The 17,632-nt window shown below is 42.4% G+C and overlaps 1 protein-coding gene across 1 annotated transcript; it reads left to right on the top strand.

Annotated features, from left to right (window-relative positions):
* Positions 1 to 5,177: 5,177 nt before the first annotated feature.
* On the top strand, positions 5,178 to 16,213 carry LOC110494731 (uncharacterized). Its single transcript, XM_021570050.3, has 2 exons — positions 5,178 to 5,516; positions 14,223 to 16,213. The coding sequence occupies exons 1-2, from the start codon at positions 5,324 to 5,326 to the stop codon at positions 15,398 to 15,400; spliced, it is 1,371 nt and encodes a 456-aa protein (XP_021425725.3). The 5' UTR covers positions 5,178 to 5,323; the 3' UTR covers positions 15,401 to 16,213.
* The last annotated feature ends 1,419 nt before the right edge of the window (positions 16,214 to 17,632 follow it).

Genomic DNA, 17,632 nt, shown 5'->3' with positions numbered 1-17,632 from the left:
GCTGTCTGTGACTCAATATTTGCAACATAGTTTCAATATTGAAATTAGATCTCCAGTGTCCTATTTAGAAAATGAACATGTCAGGACGAGACTGACATCTTTCCCGGTCTACACACACAGTCGTGAAGAAGGCATGACAGTGCCTTTTCCCCCTCAGGAGGTTGGAAAAGTTTGGCATGGGCCCTCAAATCCTGCATCACTGCTTGGTATGCAATAGCACTGCCTTCAATCGCATGGCTCCACAAAGGGTTAGGCGGACAGCACGGTACAATACTGGGGCTGAGCTCCCTGCCATCCAGGACCTCTATATTAGGTGGAGTGAAAAAAAGGGCCGGAAAATCATTAAAGACCCCAACCACTCAAGCCATGAACTATTTACTTTGCTGCCGCATGGCAAGAGGTATCGGTGCATCAAGTTTACACTTTGTCGTCAATTTTGACAGTAGAATAAATGTTCCTGATTCATATTTTTTTTGGGGGGGGGGGGGTTAGTTTAAAGTTTCGACCAGGGAAGCTCAACTGTAAAGATACATTCAAGTGTCCACATAACAGCACAACACAACTCCTAACATGACAGATAATAAGCTACATAGCCCCTAGACCAGGGATGGGCTACTCGAGTCCTCGGGGGCTGAAGTGGTGTCACACTTTTCCCCCCATCCCTAGCAGACCCATCTGATTAAACAAATTGCACTCTAAGATCATGATTCTATTACCTTCAGAAATTATTTACACCCCTTGACCTATTCCACATTTTGTTGTGTTACCGCCTGAACTCAAAATTCATTAAATATATTTTTTTTCTCACCCATCTACAAACAATACCCCATATTGTAAAAATAAGTGAAAACATGTTTTTAGAAAATGTAGCAAAGTTATTGAGAATGAAATACATAAATATCTCATTTAAATAAGTATTCACACCCCTGTGTTACAATCACTTTTGGCAGCAATAACAGCTGTGTGTCATGCCCTGACCTTAGAGAGCCGTTTTATTTCTCTATTTGGTTAGGTCAGGGTGTGATGTGGGGTGGGCATTCTATTTTTTGTTTTCTAGGGAAGTCTCTGTCAGGCAGCTGGTGGATAACGGTACACCGCAGGGGAGCGTGATTAGTCCTCTGTTGTTCTCAATCATGATCAATGATGTTTACTCTCAGGCATGGACGGATATTGGGAGGTCGTTATTTGCAGATGATGGGGCCTTATGGAAGAGGGGAAGAAAAGTGCCATAATTAGGAAGGAACAGGAAGCAATTTGACGTAAAGCACTAGGCAAACCTCTCTGGGATGTCCCGCTAGCGGGACACCTGTCGACAACTTCCGATGAAATTGGAGGGCGCGTAAGTCAAACATCATTAAAATCATTACAATTATGGATATTAAACATTTTGGCACATACAAATCAAATCAAATTCGATTTGAATGTATTAAAATTATGGATAAATTAAAATTATCCCACAAAGTCAGTTTAGTTGGTGCCATCGATTTGAGTAATCCAATCGTTCAACATGCAGACAAAGGAATCCAAAAAGCTACCACTAAACTTTGTTGAAACAAGTCAAATTACATTTCTATTTCATCCTCAGGTATGCTAGAATGTAATTAAACTATAATATTTAATACGGAAAGAAGTATGTTCAATAGAAAAGTACAATTATCAGACGTACGTCCTCTTCATCTCACGCGCACAGACTAATTTCCAGCTATGACTCCCAGTGCCAAAACTCTTCCTCGTTTGGGAAGAAACAAGCCAGAAACCTTGAACAAAGACTGTTGACATCTAGAGGAAGCCATAGGAATTGCAATCTGGGAGCCGGATTTAACATTGACCCTATACGTTCTAGGGAAGAGCATGGGATCTCAAAAAAAAAAAATACAGTTGGGTTTTCTTTGGATTTTCTCCTAGCATATCAGTCGTGTTATAGTCTCATGCATTTCTACAAACTTCAAACAAAAAGTGTTTTCTATCCAATGCTACAAATTATATGCATATCCTGGCTTCTGGGCCTGAGTAACAGGCAGTTTACTTTGTGCAAGTCAGTCAGACAGGAAGTGGGGAAAATAGGAGCCTGAAGTGTGGGGATTCAGGTTCTCTATAGAGAACTCAGACAGTGTTCTTTCTTTACCAGGAGGAAGATGGGAGATGAGGTATGCTTGAGGTTATATGGAAGAAACTTGGAGAGGGTAGGGGGCTTCAGGTTCCTTGGGATATACTTTGACACTAAACTGACCTGAGCAGAACACATTGAGAGTGTGGTGGTAATGTGTAAGAAGGTGCCAAATGTGATGCGCTGTCTGATGGGGAAGGAGTGGGGGTGCTGGGCATTTGTCATTGATGACCATGTACAGTGCCTTGCGAAAGTATTCGGCCCCCTTGAACTTTGCGACCTTTTGCCACATTTCAGGCTTCAAACATAAAGATATAAAACTGTATTTTTTTGTGAAGAATCAACAACAAGTGGGACACAATCATGAAGTGGAACGACATTTATTGGATATTTCAAACTTTTTTAACAAATCAAAAACGGAAAAATTGGGCGTGCAAAATTATTCAGCCCCCTTAAGTTAATACTTTGTAGCGCCACCTTTTGCTGCGATTACAGCTGTAAGTCGCTTGGGGTATGTCTCTATCAGTTTTGCACATCGAGAGACTGAATTTTTTTCCCATTCCTCCTTGCAAAACAGCTCGAGCTCAGTGAGTTTGGATGGAGAGCATTTGTGAACAGCAGTTTTCAGTTCTTTCCATAGATTCTCGATTGGATTCAGGTCTGGACTTTGACTTGGCCATTCTAACACCTGGATATGTTTATTTTTGAACCATTCCATTGTAGATTTTGCTTTATGTTTTGGATCATTGTCTTGTTGGAAGACAAGTCTCCGTCCCAGTCTCAGGTCTTTTGCAGACTCCATCAAGTTTTCTTCCAGAATGGTCCTGTATTTGGCTCCATCCATCTTCCCATCAATTTTAACCATCTTCCCTGTCCCTGCTGAAGAAAAGCAGGCCCAAACCATGATGCTGCCACCACCATGTTTGACAGTGGGGATGGTGTGTTCAGAGTGATGAGCTGTGTTGCTTTTACGCCAAAACATAACGTTTTGCATTGTTGCCAAAAAGTTCAATTATGGTTTCATCTGACCAGAGCACCTTCTTCCACATGTTTGGTGTGTCTCCCAGGTGGCTTGTGGCAAACTTTAAACGACACTTTTTATGGATATCTTTAAGAAATGGCTTTCTTCTTGCCACTCTTCCATAAAGGCCAGATTTGTGCAATATACGACTGATTGTTGTCCTATGGACAGAGTCTCCCACCTCAGCTGTAGATCTCTGCAGTTCATCCAGAGTGATCATGGGCCTCTTGGCTGCATCTCTGATCAGTCTTCTCCTTGTATGAGCTGAAAGTTTAGAGGGACGGCCAGGTCTTGGTAGATTTGCAGTGGTCTGATACACCTTCCTTTTCAATATTATCGCTTGCACAGTGCTCATTGGGATGTTTAAAGCTTGGGAAATCTTTTTGTATCCAAATCCGGCTTTAAACTTCTTCACAACAGTATCTCGGACCTGTCTGGTGTGTTCCTTGTTCTTCATGATGCTCTCTGCGCTTTTAACAGACCTCTGAGACTATCACAGTGCAGGTGCATTTATACGGAGACTTGATTACACACAGGTGGATTGTATTTATCATCATTAGTCATTTAGGTCAACATTGGATCATTCAGAGATCCTCACTGAACTTCTGGAGAGAGTTTGCTGCACTGAAAGTAAAGGGGCTGAATAATTTTGCACGCCCAATTTTTCCGTTTTTGATTTGTTAAAAAAGTTTGAAATATCCAATAAATGTCGTTCCACTTCATGATTGTGTCCCACTTGTTGTTGATTCTTCACAAAAAAATACAGTTTTATATCTTTATGTTTGAAGCCTGAAATGTGGCAAAAGGTCGCAAAGTTCAAGGGGGCCGAATACTTTCGCAAGGCACTGTATGTTGCATTGTTCTGATCTGTAATAGACTATGGCAGTATAGGGTATGGTTCAGCAGATCAGACTTCATTAGAAAGGCTACAGGGGCAAGAACTCAGAATATGTAGTGGGGCGTTTCGGGCCTCCCCAGTTGCTGTACTACAGGTGGAGATGGGGGATATGCCATTGCAGATTAGGAGACAGCAGCTGACAAAGAAATATTGGGTCAACCTACAGGGACATAGGGTGTCTCATCCTGCGAAAGGGATTTTACAGGCATGCTGGGAACATGAGGAAAGACAGAAGCTTTGGGTGGGTGGGTAATACCCAGGCGAAGGAGATGGCACTGTATGGAAGGAAGTTTAGTCCAATGGTAGCTATTCCTGTAAATCCACCACGGCTACTCCCGCCTCCAGTAGTTGATCTAGAAGTGTTGGAGAGACTAGCTGGCCATACTGTTGGCCTTGCAGTGGGTGGAGTAAGTCGTTAGTAGTAGCTATTTGCTCTGATTCATGTGCAGTGTTGATGAGTCTCCAGTCCTTTAGCTCACGTAGCAGACAAGACCTGCTTTATGAGGTGTTACAAACCCATGGCAGAATTAGACAGATGGGTATACAGATAGGATTTACTTGGGTCCCAGCCAATGTGGGGGTGGAGGGGAACAAGACAGTTGATGTACTGGTTAAACAAGCACTTAGTAGTGGGGATGTTGATGTTGTAGTTTCAATGAGCAAGGCAGAGGCAAAAAGCCTGATATGGACAGTGATGGTGCAGAGATGGCAGGAGCAGTGGAATAGAGATACTAAGGGCAGACATTTATTTCAAGTACAAAGGAAAGTCCGGGAGGGGAGGATGGCAGGACGGGACCTAAGAGAGGAGGCTATGTTTTACAAGATTAAGGGTGGGACACAGCCGGTTGAATAAGAACTTAAATGTGATAGGAACGCATCCAACAGGAAAGTGTGATTATTGCCAGGAAACAGAGACCATGGAGCATGTATTGCCACAGTGGGCAGTATCAGAGAGAAAGAGGTTGAGGTCTAGCATGAAGGGGATATAGGACATTTTAAAGAGTATATTGAGGAGAATATCATTAGATAGTTATATTTTAAGTGCAACGGGCTGGTAGGTAAGATTTCGTTTATCCCCGTCTCTGGCCCACACAGTACACTAGGTGGCGGTAACGCACCATAACTTTGGATGCCAACCGCCGATAAACCTCACCAAAGAAGAATGGAGCCTTTCCGACTATTATGTGAGGATGCTTTTATTTATAAAATGTGCGAAATTCCGTGACCCGGAAGTATTTTTTTGTTGCTAACGAGACACTTATCTGAGGTCGTCTGTTCGTCTTTCACGCTACTGAAAATGTCCAAACTACAGGTGTTGAATGCGTTTCTTACTCAGAAATTAACAGCGGTGGCTGTGGAGATATTTGGGGCAGTGGAGAAAATGATAACAGTGTACGAGGAAGAAATGTCCCGCTCAAATGAGGAGAGCAAACGACTACAAAGACTACTGGATTCGGCTTACAAACCAGAGATAAGATTACATAAAACAGGTTTGTAGCTAACAGGCTGACTGACTGGGGAGGGTCAAGTATTTTTTAAATCTAGTCCAGGGGAGGGTCAAGTCATTTGCAATAATGAAGTGTCGATATTTATAAGTGTTTTAGAATTATTTGCTTTATTAGCCTATACACCGAGTGTACAAAACATTAAGGGTAGTCTTTAATGTCTTTCCGTGACATAGACTGACCAGGTGAAAGCTCTGATAACTTATTGATGTAATTTGTTAAATCCACTTCAGTCAGTGTAGATGAAGGGGAGGAGACCGGCTAAATAAGGATGTTTAAGCCTTGAGGCAATTAGTGAATGGTCAAGACAAAATATTTAAGTGCAAAAAGAAATGCAACAATGAACGAGTATGGTAGTAACTGCCAGGCGTACGTACTGGTTTGTGTCTAGAACTGTTTACGCTGCTGGGTTTGTCACGCTCGACAGTTTCCAGTGTATCAAGAATGGTCGACCACCCAAAGGACATCCAGCCAACTTAACACAACTGTGCGAGGCATTGGCGTCAACATGAGCTAGCATCCCTGTGGAACTTTTTTTGACACCCTGTAGAGTCCATGCTCCGACGAATTGAGACTGTTATGATGGCTAAAGGGGAGGTGAAACCCAATATTAGGAAGGTGCCCTTAATGTTTTGTACATCGATGCTGCCCCTCGTGATTCTCTGCTGGAGCGCCAAATCAAGTGCGCCTCCAAGCTATTTAGCGTGGTTTCAATCAAATGATCCATAGCCTATAGGCTACAAAGTGCATGCACGGAGAAGCGCAGAGTTATATTTATTAGAGCTGCTGGGGTCATGTAAATAAAACTAGGCTGCATGGATAGTCCAACCCTGAGCCCCAGCCTGCTCAGCTTATCAAAAACGTTTTTGTGTTGCTGCTTAACCATTGACTGTGTTGCTGCTCAACCATTGACTGTGTTGCTGCTCAACCATTGACTGTGTTGCTGCTCAACCATTGACTGTGTTGCTGCTCAACCATTGACTGTGTTGCTGCTTAACCATTGACTGTGTTGCTGCTTAACCATTGACTGTGTTGCTGCTTAACCATTGACTGTGTTGCTGCTTAACCATTGACTGTGCTGCGTAGGTTGCAGATAAGGAGGCGAGTCAAATGTTTCTAATGTAAATATATGTTTTATTTTCTTGCTCGTGGACTAGACTATAGCCTATATTCTGTTCAGTTTGAGAAGGAGAGCGTGAAGATGAGGAGGAACAGAGGTCAACTTTGATAGCTTGCTACTACTATAATAGATTTAATTAAAAACAATGTTTCTTGCCCATGATGTATTTAGTTATTGACTTCACAATAGGCCAGATGCTAGTAACTTAAAGCAGCAGCTGTGGAAATAGACAGCTCGTGGTGCTGAAAATAGGCATAATTCATTTCAACAGTCTTCATTTGAATTAGACTGAACTAGAGGGCTTTGTTGGAGCCTATTTCTTCCAATTTAAGAAATGAGGTAGGCCTACCTTTTTGACGGATGAAATTGGGCTACAGGCTGCTATATCCATTGATTTGTCAGTCAATTTTCCACCCACCATGCACACTTTAAATAGCCTACCTCCATGTCAGTGAAGGGCTGTTAAAGCCAAGACTCTAATTGAGGGGTATGAGAGGGTATGCCACAGGCCTACCTTTTTATTAAAGAAAATGCCCCCAAAATCACAGGCCTACCCCTTGTTAGCTTAACATTTTGAATAAAATAAAATGAATCCGATTATATAAAGTAATCTATAACAGCGCTTTGGTGCGCAATGCTTTTATGCTAGAACCAAGCTGTAAAATACCCTGGAAAGACGTGACTCCGATGCATATGGGGATATCATTGTTTTGTTTCTTTGACATTCAAAGGCTGATTTTGCTTGAGAAGTAAAGTAATTCTGTCATTATCAATTCATTAAGATGTTTACTTTCTGTACAATAGATGTTTAAACCCAGACAGCTTTTAGGGAAGCACTTGTGACCTTCTCTCATTGGGTTGAGCCATGGAAGAAGTGTAGCCAGCAGTTCATCTTAAATGTCTCTGCATCAGTAGGCCTACTCTGTCTGGGGTGGAAGGGTAGGCCTACAATGCACAGATTCCTATTATTTGCAAACAGGGACAGTTTCGTTGCAAACAAGACACACTGATTTGGCATTGGAGAAGTGTGATAAGTTAAACACAGGCCTATGTCTCTGTCCATTCTTAGCCTCTAATTTTGGTAATTTTTATAGTATTAAAATAAGATTCAGCTAAAGTAAAATTATTTAATGCTCTGTTCTGTCCAAGAAGGGAGGGTAAACAGTAGACATGTTCTCTCCTATCCACTTTGTTTTTTGTATTTGGGATAAAGGGTAGGGTAATTTTTTTTCAAGTGTTCAGGCCATGGAGGGTTTAGGTAAAATACTCTCAACAAAAATAAAAGTGCAACAGTTAAAGATTTTACTGAGTTCCAGTTCATATTAGGAAATCTGTCAATTAAAATAAATGTATGCCCTAATCTATGCATTTCACATGAGTAGGAATACAGATGTGCATCTGTTGGTCACAGATACTTATTTTTTTTAAGGTAGGGGAGTGGATCAGAAAACCAGTCAATATCTGGTGTGACCACCATTTGCCTCATTCAGCGTGGCATCTCCTTTGCGTAGAGTTGATCAGGCTGTAGATTGTGGCCTATAGAATGGTGTCCCACTCCACTTTGATTGCTCAGCAAAATGGCGCCGGAAGAAATGGCAGCAGTTTTACGGGCGCCCAACCAATTGTGCTATTGTTTTTTTTTTTTTGCGTTATTTGTAACTTATTTTGTACATAATGTTTCTGCAACCATATCTTACGGCAAAAAAAATAGTTTCTGGATATCAGGACAGCGATCACTCACCTCGGATTAGACAAAGATGTTTTCTTCAACAAGCAGGAAGCACAGGACATTCTCCAAACACCCGACAGGGCCAACATCCCCACTATTTGCAAGAGGAGGAGATGCAGGTATAGAGGACGCAGAGCAGGATGCCTCATGAGGACCCACAGGAGGCGAGTGTGAAAGCTGCCATTACCATCAATATTACTCGCCGACGTGCAATCACTGGACAATAAATTAGATGAGGTACGATCACGAATATCCTACCAACGGGACATCCAAAACTGTAATATCCTATGTTTTACGGGATCGTGGCTGAATGACAACATGGAAATTCAGCTAGCGGGATATACGCTGCACCGGCAAGATAGAACATGAGGGGGGTGGTCTGTGCATATTTGTAAACAACAGCTGGTGCACTAAGTCTAAGGAAGTCTCTAGATTTTGCTCGCCTGAAGTAGAGTATATTGTGATAAATTGCAGGCCACACTACTTGCCTAGAGTTTTCAGCTACACTTTTCGTGGCTGTTTATTTACTACCACAGACAGATGCTGGCACTAAGACTGCACTCAGTCAGCTGTATAAGGAAATAAGCAAACGGGGAACCACTCAACCAGTGGCGGCGCTCCTAGTTGCCAGAGACTTTAATGCAGGGAAACTTAAATAATTTCTACCAAATTTCTATCAACATGTTAAATGTGCAAACCAGAGGGGAAAAATTCTAGATCACCTGTACTACACACACAAAGACGCATACAACGCTCTCCCTCGCCCTCCATTTGGTAAATCCGACCACAACTCTATCCTCCTGATTCCCGCTTACAAGCAAAAATTAAAGCAGGAAGCACCAGTGACTCAGTATATAAAAAAGTGGTCAGATGAAGCAGATGCTAAACTACAGGACTGTTTTGCTATCACAGACTGGAACATGTTCTGGGATTCTTCCGATGGCATTGAGGAGTACACCTCATCAGTCACTGGCTTTATCAATAAGTGCATCGAGGACGTTGTCTCCACTGTGACTGTATGTACATACCCCAACCAGAAGCCATGGATTACAGGCAACATTCACACTAAGCTAAAGGGTAGAGCTGCCTCTTTCAAGGTGCGGGACTCTTAACCCGGAAGCTTACAAGAAATCCTGCTATGCCCTGCGACGAACCATCAAACAGGCAAAGCGTCAATGCAGGTGTAAGATTGAATCATACTACACCGGCTTTGAAGCTCGTCTTATGTGGCAGGGCTTGCAAACTATTAGACTACAAAAGGAAGCACAGTCGCGAGCTGCCCAGTGACACGAGCCTACCAGATGAGCTAAATCATTTATATACTTTCTTAGAGGAAAGCTGCACTGAGGCATGCATGAGCGCATCAGCTGTTCCGGACGACTGTGATCATGCTCTCCGTAGCCGACGTGAGTAAGACCTTTAGACAGGTCAACATACAAATGGCTGCGGGGCCCGACTGATTACCAGGACGTGTGCTCCGGGCATGTGCTGACCAACTGGCAGGTGTCTTCACTGACATTTTCAATATGTCCTTGATTGAGTAATACCAACATGTTTCAAGCAGACCACCATAGTCCCTGTGCCCAAGAACACAAAGGCAACCTGCCTAAATTACTACAGACCCGTAGCACTCACGTCTGTAGCCATGAAGTGCTTTGAAAGGCTGGTAATGGCTCCGATCAATACCATTATCCTAAAAACCTTAGACCCACTTCAATTTGCATACCGCCCAAACAGATCGACAGATGATGCAATCTCTATTGCACTCCACACTGCCCTTTCCCACCTGGACAAAAGGAACACTTATGTGAGAATCCTATTCATTGACTACAGCTTAGTGTTCAACACCATAGTACCCTCAAAGCTCATCACTAAACCAAGGATCCTGGGACTAAACACCTCCCTCTGCAACTGGATCCTGGACTTCCTGATGGGCTCCCCCCAGGTGGTGAGGGTAGGTAGCAACAACTGCGCAAAACTGAAAGCACGAAACACTGCTTTTAACCAGGGCAAGGTGACGGGGAAACATGACCGAATACAAACCGTGTAGCTATTGCCTCCACGGCAATCAAACAAGCTAATCGTCAGTATAGAGACAAAGTTAGAGTCGCAATTCAATGGCTCAGACACGAGGTATGTGGCAGGGTCTACAATCAATCGCGGATTACAAAAAGAGAACCAGCCCTGTCGCGGACCAGGATGTCTTGCTCCCAGACAGACAAAACAACTTCTTTGCTTGCTTTGAGGACAATACAGTGCCACTGACACGGCCCGCTACCAAAACGAGCCGACTCTCCTTCACTGCAGCCGACGTGAGTAAAACATTTAAACGTGTTAACCCTCGCAGGCCCAGACGGCATCCCCAGCCGTGTCCTCAGAGCATGCACAGACCAGCTGGCTGGTGTGTTTACGGACATATTCAATCAATCCTTATCCCAGTCTGCTGTTCCCACATGCTTCAAGAGGGACACCATTGTTCCTGTTCCTAATAAAGCTAAGGTAACTGAGCTAAACGACTACCGCTCCGTAGCACTCACTTCCGTCATCATGAAGTGATTTGAGAGACTAGTCAAGGACCATATCACCTCCACCCTACCTGACACCCTAGACCCACTTCAATTTGCTTACCGCCCCAATACGTCCACAGACGACGCAACCACACTGAACATTGCCCTAACCCATCTGGACAAGAGGAATACCTATGTGAGAATGCTGTTCGACTACACCTCAGCATTTAACACCATAGTACCCTCCAAACTCGTCTTCAAGGTCGAGACCCTGGGACTCGACCCCGCCCTGTGCAACTGGGTACTGAACTTCCTGACTGGCCGCCCCCAGGTGGTGAGGGTAGGTAACATCTCCACCCCGCTGATCCTCAACACTGGGGCCCCACAAGGGTGCGTTCTCAGCCCTCTCCTGTACTCCCTGTTCACCCACGACTGCGTGGCCATGCACGCCTCCAACTCAATCATCACGTTTGCAGACGACACTACAGTGGTAGGCTTGATTACCAACAACGACAAGACGGTCTACAGGGAGGAGGTGAGGGCCCTCGGATTGTGGTGTCAGGAAAATAACCTCGCACTCAACGTCAACAAAACAAAGGAGGTGATCGTGGACTTCAGGAAACAGCAGAGGGAGCACCCCCCTATCCACATCGACGGGACAGTAGTGGAGAGGGTAGTAAGTTTTAAGTTCCGCGGCGTACACATCACGGACAAACTGAATTGGTAAACAATGCCACTTAATATAATGTTTACATACCCTACATTACTCATCTCATATGTATATACTGTACTCAATACCATCTACTGCATCTTGCCTATGCCGTCCTGTACCATCACTCATTCATATATCTTTATGTACATGTTCTTCATCCCTTTACACTTGTGTGTGTGTATAAGGTAGTTGTTGTGAAATTGTTAAGTTAGATTACTCGTTGGTTATTACTGCATTGTCAGAACTAGAAGCACAAGCATTTCACTACACTCGCATTAACATCTGCTAACCATGTGTATGTGACAAATAAAATTTGATTTGACAAGAACATTCCTCCCGGCCAAACCCTCCCCTAACCCGGACAGCGCTGGGCCAATTGTGCGCCGCCCCATAGGTCTCCCGGTTGCGGCAGATCTTGGACTCATACCAGGATCTCTAGTGGTACAGCTAGCATTGCGATGCAGTGCCTGAGACCACTGCGCCACTTGGGAGGTGACAGCAACCAAATTGAGTTGGTTGGGATGAGTCAGACCGCAGAGTGAAGGAAAAGCAGCCAACAAGTGCTCAGCATATGTGGGAACTCCTTCAATACTGTTGGAAAAGCATTCCAGGTGAAGCTGTTTGAGAGAATGCCAAGGCAAAGGGTGGCTATTTGAAGAATCTCAAATATAAAATATTTTGGTCTGTGTAACACTTATTTTGGTTACTCCATGATTCCATGTGTAATTTCATAGTTTAGATGTCTTCACTATTATTCTACAATGTAGAATAATAATTTAAATCTACAATGTAGAAATAGTAAAAATAAACTCTTGAATGAGTAGGTGTTCTAAAACTTTTGACTGATAGTGTTCACAGTGTTCACCAATCGCTTGGTCGAAAGAACAGATTACTTTCGGTCAACCAATATTTTTTTTGGGGGGGCGGGGTCAACCCTAATTCAGAGTTTGAGAAGCTCCCCACAGAACTGTCAACCACCCTTAACTTGGCGATACATTTTTGTACATGTATTTTTTTAAACGAGAACCAAGATAGTATCTTCTAAAATGTCTGTGTCCAATTGCGTTTGAATTTAGAAAATGCTCCATTATTAAAATAAATGTTTTGCTCCATTAGGAGCGATATATACGCCACAATCTTGTCAATTTCAAATGTTTTACTCATTGATCGAGACAGCTGAGTGTCATCATGACGTGGTACTTTGGGGTGGACCTAGCTCTCAAACTCTAGGAGGCATTCTGCCTTCTCTCTGCAGTTCTCAGACATTTGCTTCTCCCACGACTGCCTCGTGAACTTAAATCCCAACGATGTTTTAACGCTTCGAAACGTCAATCATCGCTTTTGAAACACATGGCCCTTTCATCAGCGAGAAAGAATCCTTCAAATAAGAAAGGTTGACTTACTGTAGCAGTTAAAGATCCATACAGCTATGGGGGCCTGCACTTCCCGAGTTACGCTTACACATAGTTGTTCAGAGCATGCTAGATGGCTCATTTACACCGGTGGTTTGCCTCTTGTCTTCTGTCTGTTTTCCGTAAACAAGCTCTGTAGCATGGAGATCTGGCCATTTGGGAAGACTAACACTATCAAGGTGTGTATCAATTTAACCTTTTTTTGTTTTTTTTCAATGATTTCTCGCTGATATGAAAGATAAAATCCTTCTACTTCCAATACCTTACGCAAGTGACGTGTGTTTAAAGTTCAGATTGAGCGTTGTGGAGCATAACAAAACTCCCCCCTATAGAAGACACCTTCTTCCAATGACTCTAGTGTCATGTAATGGAAATTATTCATGATCAAGGGCTAGGGTGGCCCACCTGTCTCAATCCATGAGAAGATTTTAAATAGACCAGATTTAGACCAATGACTCAACATATGTAGCACTTGGTATGGTTTACAAAGTACAAATTGATTTTTGAGAATGATATGCTCATGATGGTGTATTAATGTCTGTTTTTATGGGGTGAAGCCAAAGACAAATTTCCACATTGCGTCGACAATAACGTTTTTCTAAAGCAGAAATTATTAATTGAAGGTGGAAAGCCTAGTCCTAGCCTTGTGACATTTTGGACTTACCCAGGCCTCCTTTAAGACTCTTTCATTTGTAGGTGATACAGAGTAAACATACGTAACTTTACCGCTTGCTCTGTATAATATGAGTAGTATTTACATTTCTAACAATTTGCTTAAATTTATGAGTACTGACAAATATAAACATGAATATTGAAAATGTTTTATATGGCAAAAGTTTCAATATATTGTTGAACATAAAATAATAGATAATACTACTCATATTACAGAGCAAGCGATAAAGCTTCAAATGACACTTTTGCTTTGTAGCCCCTACAGATGAAACGTGTTGTAAGAGGCCTGGGTAAGGACAAATTGTCACAATATTCCAACTTCAAAACATTATTTCTAAATCATGCTTTAAGATATTTCAAGAATCCTTCTTCCTTCTATGGATTACATTTTGTGAAAATCCCCAAAGTCATGGTTTTGTTCTAGTTTCGTGAGGAATCACCCGTAAGTCTTAGTATCAGACTATAAGATTAACAGTATCAAAGTATTGTACATTTTATGTTGGCCTATTTCCCTTATGTTACCTTCTCCATCACTCCAGAACCCCAGCAGCTCACTGTCCCAGTTCCTGAGGAGGTTCCCTCTGAGCAGCAGCACTGTGAGCAGGAGTGCAGCCCAGGTCTGGAGCAGGAGGACTCAGACCCTACACAGATTAAAGAGGAACAGGAGGACCCAGATCACACACAGATTAAAGAGGAACAGGAGGAGATCAGGACCAGACAGGAGGAAGAGCAGCTTCAGGGGCTGGAGTCTGATATCAAAGAGTTCATATTCACTCCTTCCTGTGTGAAAAATGACTGTGATCAGGACCCCCCTCAGCCCTCACATCTTTCCCAAAACCTAACAATGCAGACCAGAGAGAGGGACTTAGTATGCATCAGCACAACTACAGAGATGGAAACTGAACCTGGTGGCGAGGTTTACAGAGGAACAGAATCAAACAGTTACTCTCCACCCGTCCCTGTAGTAAATGGAGCTCAATGTGAAGTCAGTGAAAATGTTAACGGGGGGGTGCCAGTGTTAAAGCTACTACCAGTGTTAAAGCTACTCAAATCAAAGAGAATGTGGACAAATGAGAGACAAAATTCCAGTACCTCTGCAGAGGGCTGGAAAACCGATGCCATGACCAATCAGAAATCAGCCAGTCATGGCAATGCTGCTCCTTGTTGCAAAGTGTGTGGGAAGTCTTTTAAATTTCTGGTGGCTTTAATTAATCATGCGCAAACAGTACATGCAAATGATGCTAAACATATGTGTGGTGTGTGTGGAAAAAACATGAACTCTTCTCAATGTATGATAGAACACCAACAATCTCACATTGCAGAAAAACCTTTTTGTCATATTTGTGGCAAATGTTTCCATTGTAATGCTAAACTGAGAACGCATATGCGTGTCCACACAGGAGAGAGACCATATTGGTGCCAAAAATGTGGCAAAGGCTTCAGGCAGCAGCAAAACCTGAAAGAGCATATGAGGACTCATACAGCGGAGAAACCGTATCGGTGCGAAGAATGTGGCAAATGCTTCAAACACTCGAGCAGCCTGACCGTGCATATGAGGAACCACACGGGGGAGAGACCATATAAGTGCCATTTTTGTGAGAAGTCCTTTGTCTCAGCAAGTAAACGAAGTCTCCACCAACGGATTACATTGGAAAGAACTGGAAACTGTTTCAGTGCAGCCAGTGCAGCAGAAGCTTTAGTCATGTGGGGACCCTGAGAAAGCACATGAAGAACATGTACAAACAGTTCCCCCAATTCCAAACCAACACCGCACCCCAAGCGACTCCAATGTCACATGTTGCTGAACTTAGAGGGTCACTTTCAGAATGGAGATTGTAATTAGCCCCTAACCCCTCAAGAATTTTCACTGATTCATCTTTGGGAGAACAATGAAATCTCCTGCAGTGATCATTCAGTGACAGAAGACATGTAATGTACACAGAACCATGTAGTGTGATACATTTAAATCTTATCCAGAGTGACTTACATTTATTGCGTTCATCTTAAGGCAAGGTTTCCCAAGGGAGGTCCTAGGCCTCCCCGAGTGCACGTTTTTGTTTTTTTTGCTTAGCACTACACAACTGATTTCAAAACATCAAAGTTTTATGAGGTGTTGGTTATTTGAATCAGCTATGTAGTGCTTAGGGGGAAGAAAATAAAAAAAGTTCACCCAGGAGAAACCTTTTTGAGAAACCCTGTCTTAAGGTAACTAGGTGAGACAAGACCATATATCACAGTCGTATAGTAAAAATGTAAAAAAAGTGAAGATTCTGTAAATCTATATAAATGCATATAGTGACCACTGAATTGCTGTTACTGTAGGATAGACAGTCCTACACCCTTCCACATTCTGTGATCATTTTATTTTTGAATTCATTGTTTGTTTTTTGTCTACCAAGCTGAGAATATATGGAAAATCTGTGCTGTCATGTTTTAGGATGTTCATGTAACGGTGTTATTGAGGCATAGTTTTACTTTGTCTGTAATATCTCTGCTAGATATTGAAATAATTAAAAAAATATGTTTTGGCTTTAGTGTGTGTGTGTGTGCTTAGGCTACTTAAGGCATTTAAATCTAGTACACGATTAACTGAATTGAGAACAGAGACTGAATGCAATATGACATTTTATTAAATAGTTTGGGAAATGGCCTTCTCTTGAGGGAAGATCCTCGGAGCCAGATGATGTGATTACAATTAAGAGAATTTGGGTAAGTTTGACACATAAATACATTGCAAGAGTTACTCCCATTGGTTGAGAGAGAGAGGTTGTAATTGTAAGAGTAAGCAGATATGTTAAACAGCGAGTGTGAGAAATGTACATTTTTGTGCCATGCTCATACTGTAGGCTATAAGGTAAGTAGGTGTATGACATTTCCCACGGCTAACAGAAAAGAGATATGATGATAACATGTTTAACCGCTAACATACATTCCCACTAAGCACATAGAATAGGAAACTGAATGATGTATTGCATGATGTATTAAGTTAGTGAGTATTCAGAACAGCTTAATGATTGAAATTTTGCAAACTACATTGAGTATGAGGATCAGCATGAGTTATAAAGTCCTCAATATCCAAATTCAACCTCTGGGCTATTTCACATCATGATAAACAACTTCATCTGCAGTCTAATGGAAGTGAGACAGCCATATTTGAGCAGTGACAAAAACCCCAAACAGAAGCTTTTACAGCCCACTTTACCCCAAAACCTAAACAACCCACTTGGCCAGGATGGTCAAAGCCCATTAAAATGTGGTGTTAAATCTTGGTCTTTTTGCCAACCCTAACTCTTTTCCTAACCTTAACCTAATTATCCTAGCCTGTTACAAAAAGTCAATTCTGACAGACTATACCCCTTCAAGACATAACCATACAGCATTGTCCTTCAGTGTTGTAAATAGTCCCTAACCACGTTGCCATCCAGTTATGAGTAAAGTCATACTGTATTTTAAAAAATAAAATAAAAACGACAGATGTGATGGAAACAGGAAGTTTCGGTACAATTTAATAAATGCCGACATAATTAGTTTGTTTTACATGGTGATAGATTTTTGTGTCGGTAAAATTATTAAGCGAGAAATGGCGCTGCGAATGCTTTTATGTGCAAATATTGATATAATAACCATATCGAAGTAAACTTGAAGTCACGCGATGACATGTTGTGTGGTCCTCCCATTACGACTCGTCGGCAATGGTGCACACGCGTACAACATGTGGCGTGTGGGATACCACATTCACCATATGAATGGTGTAATTAATATTTTCCACCTTTTTTATGGGGTGATTGGTGGCTAATCGGGTGGGTATGCAGTCACAGGGTGGTGAGTTTGATGCTCCTTTCCAATAAATATCGGGGGTATTTTCCAGGTGGCATGATGATCGATGCTTGACAAATAATCCCACTTCTGACACCAATGTAATGAAACAGCAGGGAGCAGGTCTCGAACC

Source organism: Oncorhynchus mykiss, chromosome 17 (assembly GCF_057628025.1).
Source record: "Oncorhynchus mykiss isolate SJ-2025 chromosome 17, ASM5762802v1, whole genome shotgun sequence".
In the NCBI taxonomy this organism is placed as follows: Eukaryota; Metazoa; Chordata; class Actinopteri; order Salmoniformes; family Salmonidae; genus Oncorhynchus; species Oncorhynchus mykiss.
Note: the sequence above shows the minus strand (reverse complement) of the source record. Positions and strands in the feature narration are given on the sequence as shown.